At 41.0% G+C, this 20,084-nt stretch overlaps 1 protein-coding gene across 1 annotated transcript in view; it reads right to left on the reverse strand.

Moving 5' to 3' along the window:
* Window positions 1-20,084, reverse strand: part of SI (sucrase-isomaltase) — a 200,856-nt gene that overhangs the window by 97,376 nt on the left and 83,396 nt on the right. Inside the window, exons 32-37 of the mRNA XM_050965764.1 lie at window positions 18,642-18,770; window positions 16,582-16,689; window positions 14,351-14,413; window positions 11,833-11,967; window positions 6,871-6,955; window positions 5,621-5,759 (exon numbers count right to left, since the gene is read on the reverse strand). Coding sequence (XP_050821721.1) covers window positions 5,621-5,759; window positions 6,871-6,955; window positions 11,833-11,967; window positions 14,351-14,413; window positions 16,582-16,689; window positions 18,642-18,770 — 659 coding nt within the window. The remainder of the gene's footprint in view (window positions 1-5,620; window positions 5,760-6,870; window positions 6,956-11,832; window positions 11,968-14,350; window positions 14,414-16,581; window positions 16,690-18,641; window positions 18,771-20,084) is intronic.

A 20,084-nucleotide genomic window follows, 5' to 3' on the forward strand; every position in this document is an offset into this window, starting at 1 on the left:
TACCTGGAAGCAAAAAGTATTTCATATTTTAATTACTTTAATTACTTAGGTTATTGTTGGGTAATTACTGTTCTTAACAGCTGATCAAAATGCTGAGGATAGTCTTGTAAATGAGCAGCAGAGTGTGCGCTTTTATGATTGACTGATCTTGTTTAAATGCAGAACACTGTCCCAAGATAGCCTTGGGTAGCTGTCTCATAATAGACATCTCAGTTGAAAATGCAGCATGTTGTTTCTGAATGTGTTGGGACAAGAAAACATTTGATGGCATCTAAATTAAACTATATTAGAAATAGCAACATGACCATCTTCTCTGATAAAGCCAGGCAGTGATTAAGGTTGCGCAACATAAAAATTATAAGGATGAAGTTATTAGAATCTGTGTAAAACTAATTTCTGCCAGGTAGGTGAGAAAATAATCTTCTGTAATATCAGACTTGGGTAAACTCTTTTTTAAAATGTGACTTGAAAATTGCATCTGCTTGGAGAGGGTGATTGTGAAACTGCTGGACTAAAACCAAGACACTGAGTTTCTGTTGAAGAATTAAATTCAGCAATTGAAAAAAAGATTCTGAAGGACACAAAACAATTTTTCTGCTTCAGATTCCAATTATCAGAGTAGAATCCTCTTCAGTAAGACACACTCATGAGCACCTTATCTTGATTAAGGGGTTGGTGCAAGCAAAAGAAAAGAACAGTCAGTATTGTCTATCTGGTGCAATCATAGTAACTCAGCAATAAAATGAGTGAATAAAAGCAATCAAGAGTCCAACATGTAGAATGTATCAGTGGCTCTCAAACTTTTTACCATCAGGCCTCACTTTTGTCAGTCCAAATGAGTTCAGTTCCCATCTTCACTTGTGCTAGAGACAATATTGATATATATCAGCTATTAGTAAAATACTGGCACACTAAAAGTAAGTACACTCGTAACAGCCTCACTGTCTCACATTTCAGTGAGAGGCATTTGTTGTTTCTGTGAATACAACTTTCCAAAGTGTGGAACGACTGACACAAATTGAAAGAGAGAATGATCTGCAAACCTCTCCAAGAGGATCACAGGCTCCTGCCACCTAGAGTCTCCCATTCTGCCGCTGCCCCCACCTCAGTTTGTCCCCTTTGAGTCCCCAGCTATTTCCTTCTATAGCTCCTGACCTCTTTAATTCCCTCTTAGCAAATATGACAGCTGCCATTTTGGTCAATATCAGAGACTGAATCAGGGATCTCCTGAAATAAAAAGCAGACGTCTCTACAGCTTGAGATAAACAGGCAAGCTCACTAGCAGAAGGTTCTAACAGTCCCATATCCTCTGTAGATTAGGCAGAGAGGAGATCACCTCATACACCAGGTACGTCTACACTGCAGAAAAAAACCCGCAGCAGTGAATCTCAGAGTCTGGGTCAATTGACTTGGGCTCACACTATGGGGCTGAAAATAGCAAGGGTAGACATTCCTGTCTGGGCTGGAACCCAGGTTTTGAGACTCACTCCCATGGTGTTGCGAAAGGGAATGTTGCAGTGCAGACATACCCACTGACTATGAATTACACAAGCCCCTATGGCAGCCTTCTTGTCACCCCCTTCTTCTTACTGTTCTCTACTCAAAGCTGGCTAGGCAAGAGCTGAGCATTCTTGTAGGTATTACTAGTGACACGCAACCCTTGGTTGGAGAAACTGTGTTGGCAAAGAGAGAGAGAGAGACGTTAGAGCTAGAACAAACACATAGAAAATCTTGCTATCATCTTCCACTTAGCTGTTCTTCCAAGGCTAGACTAAAGCTTGCACTTAAAAAATTTTTTTGTGAAGACAGAATAATTATTTTAAAATCCCAATATCTACAAAAAATAATAAATTTGAGCTTTTGCCTTTTTTTAGTCTTAATGATTTCATATGTTCTCTGCAACCATAAGTGATATAAAAACTTATTTGTTTTTAAATGAATGCTGAGGTTCTCAAGTAACCATATAATTCCATGCTTGAAGACTCTGTAACCTAGCCTAGCAATATGGGGGATTGATTCTCCTTTTCCATTAAAACACCCCTCTGTTGCAGGGAAGGGTATATATGGACTCCTGTGAGCAGGCAGCAGAATACCATCCATCTATACAGGTACTCATATGACCTTCATCATGGTAGCAGCTGAATGCCCCATAATCTTTAATGTATTTATTCTCACAACATACGTGTGAGGTAAAGAAGTGCTATTGCCCCCATTTTACAGATGAGATGTGTCTATCAGGACACAAGACCTAGGTAAGGAGGTTGTGGAGTTGGTGGAAGGAAAGGAGAGTCCGAGGAGTTTCAGGAGTGAGTGGATGATAGGGAGGAGGCTAGGGGTGCAGCTGGTTCCCTCCCTAGCTAAGAGCAGAGGGAGTGTTCTGTTTGCTGTCCTTTCCCTCAGGTAGAGAAAGTATCACTTCTTCCAGTACTCTTCCTGATGACCTTTCAGAGGTCACCTGACAGGAGATAAAACTTTTCCGGGGAGACAGGGTCTCTCAGGTATGGTCACTGCAGAGAAAAGAAAGAATAGCACCATTTCCACCTTGCTATGGAGAGGTCTAGTGAGTCATCAACTTTGCTGTGAGAGGCTGACTAAGATAGGGATATGGCAAATCCATGTCTCCCAGAGAGATTTTTGAAGAGGTCTTGGTTTCTGCTGGAAAACCTCCAGTTATTTCAGAGAAGGTCTGTCATGGACTGGACAGAATTAGAAAGAGAACACAAAGGCAATAGAGAGGTTTGTTCAAGGAAATGGTATGACTGGATGCTTTTTAAAAAAACACTAGGAAGGAAGTCAAACTGTCAAATGTCCAGGAGAAAAGATAGAGTCCTAAAGTTGTTGGTCACTGGTGTAGTTTGGGAATACAGGTAATTTTTCTAGTATAGACCAGAGCGTAGATGCTGTAAACCTTGTGTACATACCTATTTTTATTAATGAGATCTGATCTTTTGTTTGCAATTTCCGGTTATGCATTACACATACTGAAATACAAAGCTACTTTACGGTTCTCCTAATCTCTCAGCTACGTTTTCCAGCAATAAACAGCTTTCACGCAGTACCTACACACATACACACACTTGTAAGACTGTTTCCCATTGATGTAACACCCAGCAATAGAAAAGTACAGTATGCGGTAAAGGATTAGATTTTGTTTAAAGGCACAGGTGATCATAGAAACATAAGATACTGAAAGAGGTTTGTTTTGGTTTTCTATTTAAGTACCTGCTTTGGCTGAACCCTATTTTCTTCCAATAAACAATGCAAGTCAGCAACAACAGTGTCACTCGAAATTCTGCTCAGAGAAAAAGAGATCCCAACTTCTTGAAAACCTACAGCTTTTTTCTCTTTTCTCAACTATTAGCACTAGGCAAACACTGTCATGAAACAAGTACATAAACCTAATCCATTTGTCCTTGACATGTATGGTACTTGCATTAAAAAATGTGTTACATTTTCCAGCTTCTGACTCCAATTAACTGTGTTCTTACAAGCTGTTTCTGGATCCTTTCAGTCTGCCCTTTGCGTAAACCTCATGTCAGATGAAAAGCATACTGCCAAGCAAGAAACTTCAGAAGTGTGATATGTGAAACAGAAAGATATGAGAAAAACTGTAAAGGAAACTATGAAGAGGGAAAAGAGAGAAATACAAAATAAAGCAAACTTCATTACACGTTAGATTGTGTCTATTTTTGTGGTGATAGAATCAGCCAGATGAATGTGAATTCTTCATCCTCAATACATGCATGGGGTTGACTTGAAAATGGATGCAGAATGCAAGCAGTGATTTGTTAGGTATTTCTTTTCCCTTATAGAGCTACCTTTGACTGCTAATATTCCCACGCATACCAAAGTCAGTCCAATGTGGGAGTAAGGAATGCAAAAATGGCTTTAATTCACATTTACAATACCCTGATCCTACACCCATTCAAATACTATGCTGGTCCCAACTTTAAAATTAAAGCAGGAATGATCTATCTTACACTGGCTGTCAACAGCCCCCAAAAGGCTCTTACAGCAGTTGGGGCTAGTCAGGCTTATGGGCACCCTCTTTCCCTTTGTCAAGGTTGCCATACTGAGGATGCCCTTATAAAGAAGCACCAACTACACCAAATTTACGGTTGTTTTGCACAACTGAAGTTTCTCCTAGCAAAGCTGCCATAGTAGCTTTATGCCTTTCCCTCCTGTGGGCCAGTCCCTCCTGGACACAAAAGAAAACATGCAAGATTCGTGTCAGGGCAGAGTTGGGGTGGGAAGAGAGCATTTCAATGTGGCAACGGCTATATTAAAGACAGGGCTGAATCACAGTGGAAATCTTTCCAGCCAGAGTAAGTCAGAACATCACTGTGGCTGTGAATACCGAGCTCATAATATTACACTGGTGACGCAACTAAAGCCAGAGAAGTCTCCAGGTTACTGCTAAACTCAACACCACCAGTCAGTCACGCTCCTTTTATATTTGAAACAATTAATCTTTCAAGTCATGAAAATAGAGTATCAATTAAATATGATGAGGTGGGTCACCGATATAAATAGCTGGACACAAAACATTAATTTGAAGTACATTTTGCCCAAGTCAAAGTAAATAGAAAACAGAGGGTCACACACTTCATAGCTTCTATAGACCGAGCTCATTGCACATGTTAGGGACTCCTTGCTTCGCTCCATGGACCCCCACAAGCTCCCTATGTACCTTCTTCCCATCCCTCTCTACTGAAGGGAGTCCTTGCAAATCCCTCTGCTCTATTCTTCATGCCTGGGGCTCCGAGTCCCCCTTTTCCTCCCTCTATGGCAGGGGCTCTGTGTTCCCTCACTACCCCTTTCCACCAGAGTTCCCTAGAGCCTGCAGCTCTGCATGTGCCCCTATTCTCCCTGTCTCCCCATACCAGGCTTGCTCAATCCCCCATGTCCAAGACTGTGTGCCTCTATTCTCCCATTATTGCTTGCCACATGGCATGGGCTCTGCATGAACCCACCATTCCCTCCTTCCCCTTATTTCTATCCACATGACACCGGGGCACCCTATTCTCCCTCTCCAGACCATGTGTACATACCTGCATTTCATCCCCTTCCCTCACAAAACCCCTTCCTCTCACACAATTGTTTGTCTTCATTCTGTCTGGGAGAGAACTCTTTCAGGGTGTCAACAAGTTAATCTCTACTGAGAGGATAGGCAGAGATGAGATAGGGGCTGGAAGGATGGGTGTGATCAACCAGTTTTTGGTCTACAGACTCTTGCAGAGGTGCTTGAAGCTGTGGCTCTGATAAACAGACGAAAGACGCTCCATGTACCCTGCATTTTCCCTCTTTTGGTTTTTCAGTTTCCCCAGAAATTTCTCACTGATGCCTAGAATGTTCCTTGAAATTTTGGAATTGATTGGATGTGGCTTTCAAAAGTTATTGAGTACATACAGACAGGACTGCCTGTATGCCCTTGAAAACTTTGCTAATAAAATATTAGAAGTTTATAAACTTTACAGAGATGGTGTTTATATTTTGTTATATTTTTAAAATTTTCCAGTTGCTAACTGTTTCCAAGTATTATTGTCAGTAAAGAGGTGTCTGAATTATTGTAGAACAACAAAAAGACTAGCTTCTCAAGAGGAGAAAGAAAACAACTTACTCGTAGGTAGGTTTTACATGTGACCATCCATAGAGATTATGCACATCATAGTGTCTAACAGGGGTTCCATCTGGCAGGATCTGCTCGCTTTCCATGCATAGAGTTTTGTGACTCAACCCAAGTGACCGCGATTCCAAACCTAATGAGAAGGAAGTTTAAATATCTGTATCATTAAATCATACCAAATTGTTTACCATATTTAACTGCCTGTGCAGTGGGCTTTTGTTTAGTTTTGCTTTGCTTTGTTTTTCATAAGAACACCATTCTAAATTTTCTGACCATTTAGATTTTGAATACTGGCTGTTCCCAATAATTCTATATACTAATTTGGAACTACAACATTACTATAATAATCTCACTAGAGATGCTGTTCTCAGCTGTATGAACAGGATCTCTTAACTCAGAGAATGCTGCAGATCTTTAGAAGCATCTCTCCACATCATCCATATAACCTGAATAATGGAAAAATATCTGTAAGTATTAAGCTAGGGACAATTACACAAATGAATACTGAGAAACTGTGTATGGAAGACGTGAAGGAAGAAGTAAGCACATGATAGTAGTCTACATAAGTAGAACATTCGGAGGAAAATTTTGAGCACACAAAGGACTTTCAAAGGAAGTTGGGCATCTAACTACCTTTTTGTGTCTTTGAAAATATCCTTCTGGATAACTATTTGTTAAGGTATTCTCTGCTAAAGTCCCATATTTTACAATGGCTCTAGCACAAACTCAGCCAATAGCGTACAAGCTATGGCCCTGAAGTTTCTAAACTGTGTAATGAAGAAAAATTTTAGTTGATTATGAATTCGGTGTTTTCCCCAGGCCCAGGCTCTGTGATTTTTAAACTGAATTGTTTAAATCAAATCTATTGCTAAAAGGTAAGAGGTAGGGAAAATGTTTTCCAAATACTTGAAACTGCACTGCACTGTTCATGTGAAGAAACAAAGTAAATGGGTAAAATGCTTGGAGCCATTTTCTCAAACATATCTAGACTTAGGCCTCTAAATCCATGTTATGTAGGCACCTAACTACAAGGGCTTTATTTTCAGAATTCCTGAGCAAGCACAGCTCCTCACTACAATCAGGAGTTGAGTGTGCACAGAATCTCTGAAAAAAAATCAAGCTCCTTGTATTTAGCTGCTAAATAAGCCATCAGAGTTTGACAATTTTGGGCTCAGATGAAGTATAAGTGAATGATACAATAACCAGAGTCAGTTACAGAAGTACAAGATAGTTACTATACTTACTGGGCATATAGGGAGGATTGTTCAGCTCTGTGTTTCTACAGCCTTCGACTGATCCATGAACAAAGCTTGCTGGTTCATTCATGTCCTAAAAAACAAAGAAAAAATGAACATTTTTAAAAGAATTTTGTTTGTTTCAATGATGCGACATATTAACTGTTATTTTGCAAAGAGATGCATAATAAAACTCCTTCAAGAGCGTTTACAGTTGCATTTTTTAACATTAGTATTTCAGCCAATTTACATTTTCTTGACATGATAGTGATCAAAATTTATTTTTGTAAAAAAAGAAATGGAAAGGAGAAACAATGCACCTGACTGAGATCTAATATGCAAGGCTCTAGCTTGCAACACTTTGTTTATGCTCAGTTTATACCCCCCTGAAAATGCAAAGTTACAATGGATCTACTGACAAACCGAGCTACCAAGATATTGACAGAATAGCTTCCTCCATGGCAGATCCTCTGAACTCACAGAGACTTTGGGTAAGCTCCTTCTTAGTCATTGGAATAAGGGTTTGAACTGGGGTCTCCCACATTCCAGATCAGTGACCTAAGCAGAGGCCTGGCTATAGAGCGAGAGTGACTCTTTCTCTGGCTCAATGCCTAGTTCATTATTTATATATTGTGGAACAGCATCAACGGGAAAGCTTGAGCAAAACTAACCCCCCAGCCCAGTGGTTAGGGCACCTCTCCTGAGACACAGGAGATGAAGGTTCAAATGCCTTTTCCACACAGGGCCACCCAGAGGATTCAGGGGGCCTGGGGCAAAGCAATTTTGGGGGCCCCTTCCATAAAAAAAATTGCAATACTATACAATACTATATTCTCGTGGGGGCCTCTGTGGGGCCTGGTGCAAATTGCCCCACTTGCTCCCCCCCGACAGGCGGCCCTGGGAAAAATAGACCTTGTGCATCACAGCACTGGTTCTCAGCATCAGCTAGTGCTAAAAGGCACTAAAGCTCATTAAAAGGGTTGGAAAAATACTTTCCATCAAAACTTTTTCTGGATCGAAAACTAGGGGTTTTTAAAAAGCAGAAAAATATCACGGACAATATCTGCTTTCCTTCAAAATTTGTTGTGGTTTTTTTTAATTGAAAAGCTGAAATTAGTCTTCCAAAACCTGAATATGGTTTAGGGTTTCAGAAGTGTGTGGCCAAATATTTGCTGCTTGCTGTGTTTGATTGTTTAAAGAAATAATAAAAAAATTCTGCTTAAAAAAAATCCAGAATTTTTGAACCACCTCAGCTTGTGACCAAACGCCTGAGCCCATCCAGTCAGAGATTTTTCCAGGTTTCTGATACTCTGCTGGCTTCCTTGACTCATATCTGTCTCCATAATTTTGGGTTCATTTAGGTTAGAACATAAGAACAGCCATACTGGGTCAAACCAAAGGTCCATCCAGCCCAGTATCCTGTCTACCGACAATGGCCAATGCCAAGTGCCCCAGAGGGAGTAAACCTAACAGGTAATGATCAACTGATCTCTCTCCTGCCATCCATCTCCACCCTCTGACAAACAGAGGCTAGGGACACCATTCCTTACCCATCCTGGCTAATAGCCATTAATGGACTTAACCACCATGCATTTATCTGTTTCCTAGAAACTGGCTCCATGGGTCCCTCACAAACTGGAGACTGTTCCTGTGGGTTTGTCTTTAGTATAGCTTATGTACATACTCCACAAACTGAGCATTTGAGCTTGTTCCAGAATCTGGGATGAGCCTATGTTGTGAAAATTGAAATGCTCAAAATAGCACATGCATGTGAATGGACACAGGGTGCTAAAATTAAATTAACCCAGTGGTTCTCAAACTGGGGGTCGGGACCCCTCAGGGGGTCACGAGGTTATTACTGGGAGTCGTGAGCTGTCAGCCTCCACCTCAAACCACGCTTTGCCTCCAGCATTTATAATAGTGTTAAATATTAAAAAAAAGTGTTTTTAATTTATAAGGGGAGGCGGGGGTCGCAGAGGTTTGCTATGTGAAAGGCGTCACCAGTATAAAAGTTTGAGAACCACTGAATTAACCCCTCTGGAGCCTCAGGGAATGTAGAGGAGGTGGGGGTCTCCCTTGGTAGGGTTGGGAAGGATATTGCTCTTCTCATGTGATCCCTCCCACAGTGGCTAATTTTAAATGAAGCTACCCTCCTCGACATGAATCTCCCTATGGCACTGAAATTAAATACAGACTATAATTTGGCATTTGAGAAGTGAAAGGGATGGTAGCCCTAATAGAAAAGCTAACAGCTTGGCTCTTCTGCAAGCCTCAAACTGCCGAATGAGCTTTAGGGTAGGGAAGACTGTGCCTCTTAAACAGCCTGGCTGTGCCTCCCAAACAGCCTGGCCCTGCCCCCTATCTGACCCCTACCCACTTCCTGCCCTCCAACTTCCCCCTCCTCAGAATCCCTGACCCATCCTGCTCCTTGTCCCCTTACCATCCCCCAGAGACCCCACCCCCCACCACCACCCTGGGACCCCACCCCTGCTCCCTGTCCTCTGACTGCCCCAACCCCCTGCTGAGTCCTTACAGACCCCTGGAATGCTCATAATCCAACCCCCCTATTCCCTGTCCCCTGACCGCCCCCCCAACCTCTGCCCCATCCCTGTCCCCTGGGACTCCCTGCCCCTTAGCCAACCCCTTCAGCTCCCCCAAAGCTGAGCAGAGGGAGCTCAGGCCCCGCTGGAGCTTGCAACCCCGCCCTCTTACCACGCGGATCTGAGCGGGGCAGAGCTCAGGGGCCCTGTCGGAGCCATGCTGCAGCGCTGTTCTGGGACGCTGCTGGATGCACTGAGGCTCTGGGAGAAGGGTGGATGCGGGGTCAGGCCAGGGCTGGGGAGGGAGCCTCAGACATTCTTGTGGGAGCCCCGGTGGAGCCCAGGGCCTGGGGCAAATTTCCCCCTCTTCCCCCCCCCCCCCCGGCAGCCCTGTTTCCACATCAGACACAGAGATGAAATAAACATGGGTCTGCTATATCCCAGCTATTGTGAGAAAGGGTTTACATTCAAATATGTGCTTAAGTGCTTTCCAGAAGTAGTGCAATAGTTTATTACTGGGCATACACAGGAGTGCTGCCTGCAGAGGTTGATGATCTGATACAGTGGATCAATGCATCCTCCAAACACAGACACCTCTCCTCTTATCGAGTAATGCATACTTTTTGGTATGTGTTCCCCCTTCTGCATGACTCTGGCAGAGCAGAGATTACAGTCACATTTCTTTGTGGCAAATTCCCCAGTGACAGACTGTCAGGATCTTGTGGAAGGGTTTATGCCAGCAGAAACTGGTACAGAGCCCAAGATGAACCCATCCCTTAGAGTTAAGGCTGTGATTTTTAAAGGACTCTAATGGAGTTGGGTGGCCAACTCCCATTGAAATTTGGGCTCCTACCTTCCTCTTTCGTATTTTGAGAAATCACAGCCTAAATGTTTCTTTTCCAGAGGGCCAGCTGAAAAAGAAACAGAGTCTCTGCTGGGAAACTTCCTTAATATCCTGCCTTCTAGAAATGAAAGCATAGATATAGGTACAGCTAGAAAGTCTCCAGGAAAATAACAAATTCTGTGATGTGATCCTTGAGATGCGGCCCATGGTAATTATTGAAGGTACTGGACTAATTTTTAAACAAACTCATATATATTAACTGAAAAGGCTAATTTTGTACATGGATAGATAAATTATTCATCTCTGACCTTCAATATGTGTAATAGTTTGTGTGGCCTTGGTTGGTACATTATGTTGTCCACTGGTTAAAATAATACAACAAGGGTGGCATTATTGAAAGATACCAAACATTTTACTGGATGGCTAGGTATTTCTCTTCTTTGAGACAACAATATATTAACATTAGATATCTCCCATAGCTATTGCATGTCTATTCCATTTTAGAAACAAACAACACACTCCATCTAGCATTGTTCTGCAGTTGTGCAGCAGAGATGGCAGTTTTAGCAAACTGTTTGGGAGACTTGTTCTGTGGACAAGTATTTACAAGAAAAATCATTCTAAAAGGGATATTTAAATGGGGGAGGAGGAAAATTGAGATAATGTTATTTAGGTAATGAAATTAAAATATATCACTAATAAAAGAATTAGGACTTGTTCTTCAGCAGATAATGTTGTATTAATATTCCTAATAAATTCAATTGAACAACTACTTCTTCATGCTTACTTTCTGAAAGGAATGGGATGTGAAAAGGAGTTAGGCATGATTGGATTTAACACAGAATTCTTTGAATCACAAGGTATTATGGGAAAAGTCAGTCAGATAAACTTTCATATTTTTAATTTCTTATGCTGAGGGAGACTGTAACCTTCATAATTGTGTGAAGTGATCATTCCATTGCATATCAGAGCAAAATATGCAGCATGCAACAACCACTCCAGACCCTGGCATGAGAGAACATTGTAATGGAGCTGGGAGAGGCAGGTGCAGATCCATCACAAACTGAGGAGGTCTCTCCAACCCCACTGTCCTTAACATACAGTAGCAAGTAAGCAAACCCATTGAATTTGCAAGTGGGATTAACATGCAGGTTTCCATGGTAATTTGGGCTCTGCCACTGAGGCTATAGAGCTAATCTGCTACAGCTATATCAAGACAACATGTTAGTTTTCAATAGTTTAGTTTTCAAACTAAAACCATGGACATGAGCCCCACCAAATTGAAGGGAGTGTAGACTTGCAGTATAAACATTGTGCTTGGCTCCTATCTCTATAATGAGCAGACGCTAAATCCCGAATATGGACAGGACAAAGTTCAGGAAGTTTTGATCCAGAACTGGCTCTGAACTTTGAGAGTCAGGCACGTCTCCACATTCTTCAAGACTTTGAACCAACTCCTACAAATGCTAAAAAAGAGTTTCAGTAATTTAAAATACTTTTTTACTTCAGCAGAATTTTCCTATAATTATTAAAACCAAAGGTAAACAAAAAACTTAGCTATAAAACAGAAAATATATATACGCTTACAATCCACAAGCCATCAAACTTCACACTTTTCTCTGGTTGATTTGGGTTAGTGTGGTATTCTCTTATTTCTCTTTGCCACCACTGAGCTGTGGTGTTGCGGAAGAAATCTGGGAAAGCTGCATAAGCTCTGTATAGCTGTAAAAGTAACAGACAACATAGAAAGATATAGATTATTGAAATGAAATTATAGGATTTCCAACCGTGCAAATTTTGCATGGTTTCTGATGTCCTAGGTAATGGTTTGCACAGTTCTAACTATAAATGCCATTTTCTGTGATTCTTAACACGCTGATGGACTAAAAGAGATTTTACTTTTATATGGGTTGTAACATTTAGAGAAATGGTGTGGTTACTTTTGAACTATAATAGGAACATAAAAAAATAAGAAGGGTTATATGTCAATGTGCATTTTAGGTTTTTCTTTAAAAATAAATGTGGATCACAATTCCATTTTTAACCCCTTCTGGAATTTCCACAGAAAGGCAGAGTGAATTGTGACAAACAACACTGCAAATCAGTGCAGAGCCTGGAAACTAACCCAGCAGTTCTGACTCTTAGGCCATGTCTACACTTACAGTTTTGCAGCGCTAGTAGTTACAGCTGTGTTCGTACAGCTGTGTAGGGCCAGCGCTGCAGTGTGGCCACACTGACAGCTACCAGCGCTGCAGTGTGGCCACATTTGCAGCACTTGCAGGGCTGTTGGGAGTGATGCATTGTGGGCAGCTATCCCAGCATTCAAGTGGCTGCAACGTGCTTTTCAAAAGAGGGGGGTGGGGTGGAATGTGACAGGGAGCGTGGAGGAGACAGACAGAATGGATTTTTGGAGTTGACTCTGTTCTCAGCGACCTGCCTTGCAAGTTCTAAGGACTGGAAGATACACAGTGCCTACCTTCAATCATTTTAAAAGTTCTAACTCCCTTCCCCCACTCCTCTCTCATTCACTAAATGCAAATTATGTACTGCTAAATACCCGTCAGACCAGATAAGCAACTGCTCAACACGGACTTCCCCCTCTCCCCCCTCTGCCGTGTGAGAGTGCTGTTTCTCTCTTCAAGCAAACAGCTGTGAACATTCCAAAGTAATTCCCCTGCCTGCCTCCGCTCGCTCAGCAAACAGGAGCTGTGTTTGTTTTTTAAATAAGCAGTTTGGCTGAACTCCGAGCTCTCCCTTTCTTCCGGTTTGTTGTGGACAGGAATTCTGGGATACCTCCTTATACCCCAGAGGTCAATAAAAGCGCTGGTGGATGTCCACACTTGCTGACCAGCGCTGGATCACCAGAGCTGGAATCCCTACACCCGAGGCTCGACCGGGTGTACAGTCAGCGCTGCAACCAGGGAGTTGCAGCGCTGGCCGTGCTTTGCAAGTGTGGCCACATCCTAAGTTGCAGCGCTGTAACCCCCTCACCAGCGCTGCAACTCTCTAGTGTAGCCATGGCCTTAGAGTCTGATTTGCATTTACACAAAGACCTCTTTACAATTCTCTAGCTGTAACAAGGGACCTTAGATCATAAATGTGCACTCACTTTAAGCCCCTTTACGTTGCCAGAGCCTAAATGAGCACCAATGGCTCAGATATTATGGAGATGGGCAGTAGTATAACCCCCAAAAAATACAATGGCATAGCTAGACTTAATGTAAATGAAAATCAGGTTCTTACCCTCTGCTCTAACCCTTAGATAACAGACACTTTTTATCAGATTGTGTCTGATCATACTGGTTACTTGGGGCCCAGAGGAATAATTTGCCTAGAGTGGCAAAATTTAACGTCAGTGAGACTATACTTGAATAGGGAAAAAGATGATGTTCTCAATGAATGAGAGGACAACAAAGGATTATAATCTAGCCATATAAATGGGAGATTTCACATCAAATACTTGGTCAGAGCTTTTCAATTACGTGTTTATAATATTAATTTTAATATTTTCATTAGTTCACCATTTTACACTTAACTGAGTCTAGATCTTAATTTTGCATGGGTTCAAATCCTACAAGGAGTTGTTTGCCCTAAACTCCTGCTAAAGTCAACTAAGGGTATTGTTGTAGGGTTGAGCCTTAAGCACATGATGGGGTAGGATAAACTTTATACAGGTAGGATAAACTTTATACAATATTTAAATGAAACAAACATCACATCAGGGCACTGAATTGTATGAACTGTATGAAGATTTGCTAGGCAAAGACTTATTTTTTCCAATGAAGTATACAGAAACAAGAAATAAAGTGACACAACATGAATCCCTTTTACAATACATGACAAAGATTGTCAATAGAACAAGAAGCATTGCTAACTTTAAAATGTGGTGGGGCTTGTAAAAGGCTCTAGATTGTCTTATGTTTTTTCTTAGATGCTATAGAAGATTTGGCTACCCATTTTCTATGTTTCTACCTCATCTGTTAAAATAGATTACATCTGATAACTGCTTTGCTACTTTCCTTGAAACTCAATACCCCTTCTGGTTTTGCCAATAGCTGTCAGTAAGCAATCAAAACATTTCATTGTAGCAATGCAATACACTTACCTTCACTTGAGTGTCCCAGTCTAGCGATTCATTAACAACTACATTGGGAAAATCTGGCCAAACCTAATAAGAGGAAGGACATTTAAAAAAAAAATTCAATCATTCTAAATTACACAGGCTGGTACAAAATTTATGTCACACACTATGTTTTAGGCACAATGATGGAATTCTAATAAACAAAGCAGCTGTTTTTCAAAAGCAATAACCTAATCACCCTCTTTACAAAATTTCCTGATCCTCCCTTCATCCCTAATTGCTTTCATGGCCACTATGTCCCACCACACATGATCCTTTCCATGCAAATCATCCCTAAAGCTGATGGATAACCATATTCACCTTTTCATTGTTCTGCTGCAAAATATTTTGCATTAGAAAAACATGAACCTCATTTGAGCCAAACTCAAACTTGAAACATAATACTGTATATAATTAACATGAATTGCGTTCTGTTCTCTCCTGTTTCCAACACTGAAGATTTGGACTTTCTTACAACATGCAACTATTTCTGTTTTGTTTATCAGAGACTACTTTTAAACTGAATTTTAAAAGGCGACCTTAGGCTTTATAATATATAAATGGCTCTGCATGGAGCATGGCATAGGCTCAACTGTGGTAATACACAGAAAAAACAGTATTCAAGGCATACTGAGTGCCATGGTGTCCCCTATAAAGGCAATCTCACAGAGGATATAGGAAAGTACTTCCCTTCAGAACTAAAGACTCCCCAAAACAAATCCAAGCCCATAGATCCCTCCAGATCCATGCAGATCTCAGAGAAAACACTAGAGGTCACAGCCATCGTCATGAAAACAATATAGTTCCATACTGCTTCCCAGCTTTCCTACTCTGCCCCTCCAGTTCCCTGACCGGATCAAGGGCTTCTCAATAAGCCAATGGCACTACAAAATTTTGGTCAATAGGATAATTCCACAGTGTGGAGGCAAAAAGTGCCTACGTTGATACTGTGGCAGTCAGCTATTAAAAGGAAAGAAATTGCTGTGGCTATAGAGTGAGACATATCCACAGAAGACTGTCCATCACCCAGCTATTTCCTCTTATGCCCGGCCTGTTCCTTCAGCAGCTGCTATGCTGACTCCCATGTTTACCTATAGCTTGCATGTTTCCCTCCAGAGAGATCTGTTGCTGTGCTCTCTATCCACAGAGCTGGAGAGAACAGTTTGGGTCACAGATACATGGGTGTGACATTTGCACTTCTTTCATGTGCAGATGCACCAGATGATGATTAACCCTGTCAGAGGGCAAGTAATAATGTCACTGATCTCCCTAAGGGGAGGGTAACTTTAAATAGCAGCCCCAACTCTACTGATTGAATCAATGCATCTCAGGTGTCCTGGCCCCAACCTCCCACTGGATGGTCCGATCCACTTTCAAGTTACACTGGCCAACTCTGGGCCCTCCAGTTGCTTCAGAGATGCTGACAGCTTGTTCCAATGCAATTCTGCTACATGTGGGTTTACTGCTGCTGGATCCCTGCAGCTGGCTTCCACCAGCAGAGTCCAGTCATTGAACTTAGCTAATATTTGTAGATATTTTCCCAAGAGGAATTTACTTTTGCAGGTATACTGTGGGGTGAGAACATGCATATGTCATACAAATGGCTATTGTTGGAGAATTCCTATTTAATTTGCTAACGGATTTAAGTTTTAAGAGGAATACTTTCATTTGAAGAAAACTCTGGCAACCAATGAAAATAATCTCTCTCTTCTGCTTATGGAATAGCTTACTGTTCTCTTTGATTTGTTACTTCCAAGGTTAGATTAATAGAGCTTTAAGGCCAAAATGGACCATTATGATCATCTCGTCTTACTTCGTGCATAACACAGGCTGAAGAATCTCATGCAACAATTTCTGAATCAAGACCATAACTTCTCTGTCTGCTAAGCATATCTTTTACAAAGATTTTCAGTCTTAAATTCAGGACTTCAAGCGAGAATCCACCATATCCCAAGGTAAGTTGTTCCACCAGTTAATTATCCTCACTGTTGAAAATGTGTAGCTCACTTCTAGTCTGAATATGTCTAGCTTCAGCTTCCAATTACTGCGTCATCTTATACTTTTTTTCTAGATGATTAAAAAGCTGCTTACTATCAGAAATCTCTTCCCCAGGTAGGTACTTGTAAACCATGATCAAATCACCTCTTAAGCATGCTAATATGATTCATATTTGGAAATAACATCTCAGGTGTTATCAAGTAATCTAAAAACAGTACCTTTCCCCACACAATTTCACTGCTATTGGGCCATTTAATAAAAACATCTTCCTGGACACCTCTTGTGTAGGCTAGATAATTGGTTTCGTTGCCTGAAATGGCTGGATCCTAAAATTAAAGAGAATACAATTTTACATTTGTACGGAGAACAATTTAATACTAGGGCTGTCGATTAATCACAGTTAACTCATGCGATTAACTCAAAAAAATGAATCACAGTTAAAAAAATGAATCACGATTATTTGCACTGTTAAACAATAGAATGCCAATTGAAATTTATTACATTTTTGGATGTTTTCCTACATTTTCAAATATATCAATTTCAATTACAACACAGGATACAAGTGTACAGTGCTCACTTTATATTATTTTTATTACAAATATTTGCACTATAAAAAACAAAAGAAATGGTATTTTTCAATTCACCTCATAAAAGTACTGTAGTGCAATCTCTTCATCATGAAAGTGTAACTTACAAATAGGTTTACCTGTTATAAAACTGCACTCAAAAACAAAGCAATGTAAAACTTTACAGCCTACAAGTCCACTCAGTCCTATTTCTTGTGCAGACAAATGCTAAGAGAAACAAGTTTGTTTAGATTTATGGGAGATAATACTGCTCACTTCTTAATTACAATGTCACCTGAAAGTGAGAACAGGCTGTAGGGTGACCAGCTGAGAGACATGAAATATCAGGCCATGGCAGGGGAGGGATGTTCGCCAGCAGAGGGGAAAAAAAAGAGAGAGCTGGCAGCAGAGCAAAAAACCAGAGCCAGTGGTAGAACAATAAATAAATAAATAAATAAATAAATAAAAAGCCACCAGAGTATAGGAAAAATTGGTGGGGGCTGAGCACCCACCAGCAGCTCCCTGCCCCACCCCCCACTGCACTAGCTCACCTCCGCCTCCCCTGAGTGGGCTGCCACATCCTGCTTCTCCCCCCTCCCTCTCAGCGCTTACAGCACCATACAGCTGACTCTCAAGCCTGGGAGGGAGGGGGGTGGAGGAGGAATGTGGCATGCTTGAAGAAGAGGCGGGGCCAGGGTGGGGATTTGGGGAGGGATCCAATGAGGCAGAGAGAGGGTGGAGTCAGGGCGGGGCCAGGGCTGGGTTGAGGGCATTAGCCCCCTCCACCTGTGCTCCGAAGTGCAGAACATTGGGACAATTTGCATCCCAACTGAACATCAGTCGGGATGCAGGACAAATAAGTACATATTGGGACAGTCCCGATAAAATCGGGATGTCTGGTGACCCTAACAGGCTGTCGCATGGCACTGTTGTAGCTGGCATTACAAGATATTTACGTGCCAGATGCACTACAGATTCATATGCCTTTCTGTGCTTCAGCCATTGTTCCAGAGGATATGCTTCCATGCTGATAATGCTTGTTTAAAACAAGAAATGCATTAATTAAATGTGTAACAACTCCTTGGGGAAAATTGTACGCCTCCTGCTCTGTTTTACCCACATTCTGCCATATATTTCATGTTTTAGCAGTCTCAGATGATGACCCAGCACACGTTGTTCATTTTAAGAACATTTTCACTGCAAATTTAATAAAATGCAAAAGAAGATACCAATGTGAAATTTCTAAAGATAGCTACAGCACTAAACCCAAGGTTTAAGAATCTGAAGTGCCTTCCAAAATCTGAGAGGGATGAGGTATGGAGCATGCTTACAGAAGTCCTAAAAGAGCAACACTCTGATGCAGAAACTATAGAACCCACCAAAAAAGAAAATCTATCTTCTGCTGGTGGCATCTGACTCAGATGATGAAAATTAACATGCATCAGTCTGCACTGTTTTGGATCATTATCAAGAAAAACCTGTCATCAATATATTTGAAACTGTAGAAAATATCCAAAAATATTTACATAAATGGTATTCTATTCTTGTTTAACAGTGTGATTAATCACAATTAATTTTTTTAATCGCACAATTAATCTCGATTAATTATTTTAATCACTGGACAGTCCTGTTTTATACACATCGAGAGTATTATGTGAAGTATATAACTTTTTGATCTGTGGCCAGGGAAAAAAGGGGAAAAAAACACTCACCAGGATAATGATGAATCGCATTCCTTCCTTTTTCATTCTATCAACCAGAGCTGGTAGTCCAGCAAAGTCTGGGCTGAGGGTAAAGTCTAATTGCCGTTCCATGTAATCAATATCCGTGTATTGTACGTCCTGCAGTTCACAAAAACAATGGATGTAAAGCAATCATCCTTTTTGCTAGGTGTGTATTTATAACACTGCAGTCAAATTAAGATAGCTGCTGCTTTTCTCTAAGTAAAATTGGAAGCTGCTGCATCTTAAAACAAAGGATGTCAAATGAATGTACTTACACACTCCCAAAATCAAGACCACTATGAAATTAGATATTTTATCAGCTAACTCATTCTGAAGTTTGCTATCACTAGAAAAAATTGCTATACACTAGAGAAGAATGATTTCCCATTTTAATTGAGGGTGGGTGGGTGTCAGTGCCATGAAATAGTGAGGAAAATGGCTATGTACATCAGTGCGTCACATATTGAGATGCTTCCATGTCATGTATTGATCTGCATCATAAAGTGAAGGAACACCTTTAGCCTGATGGATCATTATGCTGGGTCCTTTTGAAGATTCCCTTGGGTGAGTGCCCAGCCATGGTCCTTCAATGATACTTCAGGATGGAAAAGTATAACATAGAATATATTTTGCATTTTCCCTGCTTCTCCTCCATCTCCTGATCCTTCCTACTGGTTTCTGTAACATTATACCATTGTGCCTAGGCACAAGGGGGCCCATTTCTGACTGGGCCCTGCAGGTGTTACTGTAATGCAAATGATAATTATATGAGAAAATACAAGGGCATTGGGGTATAAGCTATACGCCAAAGCTGTTTGTCTCAAAGCATTTTTTAAAAATGTTACAAGCCATGTCTGTGTGGGAGGCACAGAATAATTTTCACAATGGCATCAACAAAGTCTCAATCTGTGGAGCCCAAGGGAGTTAACAAAAATTCTTAACAGGAACTTCAGCTGCATCACACCCCAGCCCAAGACGATCCTGCCTTCAAACGGCTAAATCTAGCCAGTACCCCAATTTGTCTGCATTATGAACCAAGTCCTGCATTTCTTGCACCTCCATTACGTCCACTCACTCAGTAAGACTTTTAAGAGCACAAGGAATATAGGATTGATCTCAACGTGGGGGCAATGTGTGTCCATATTCATTGAATTACATCAGCTCCTTAATTGCAATCATGCCATATATAAGATAATAAGATTTTAAAATATGAAATACAATAGTACAAAATAGCTTCCATTAATAGGTCCAGCTAATAAAAAGCAAAGAGAGCACTATTGTTATTTCACTCATAGTAAACAAAGAAGATTAATTACAGTTTAGTGCAAACAGTTGTTTCTATTCTACAGTGGTTGTTTTTGTTCTCCTTTTCATCAGAGGACAGTCTGAAAAATCAGAGTTCAAAGAGTAGCATACACTTTAATTGGAACA

This window comes from Gopherus flavomarginatus, chromosome 8, assembly GCF_025201925.1.
Source record: "Gopherus flavomarginatus isolate rGopFla2 chromosome 8, rGopFla2.mat.asm, whole genome shotgun sequence".
NCBI classification, from domain to species: domain Eukaryota; kingdom Metazoa; phylum Chordata; order Testudines; family Testudinidae; genus Gopherus; species Gopherus flavomarginatus.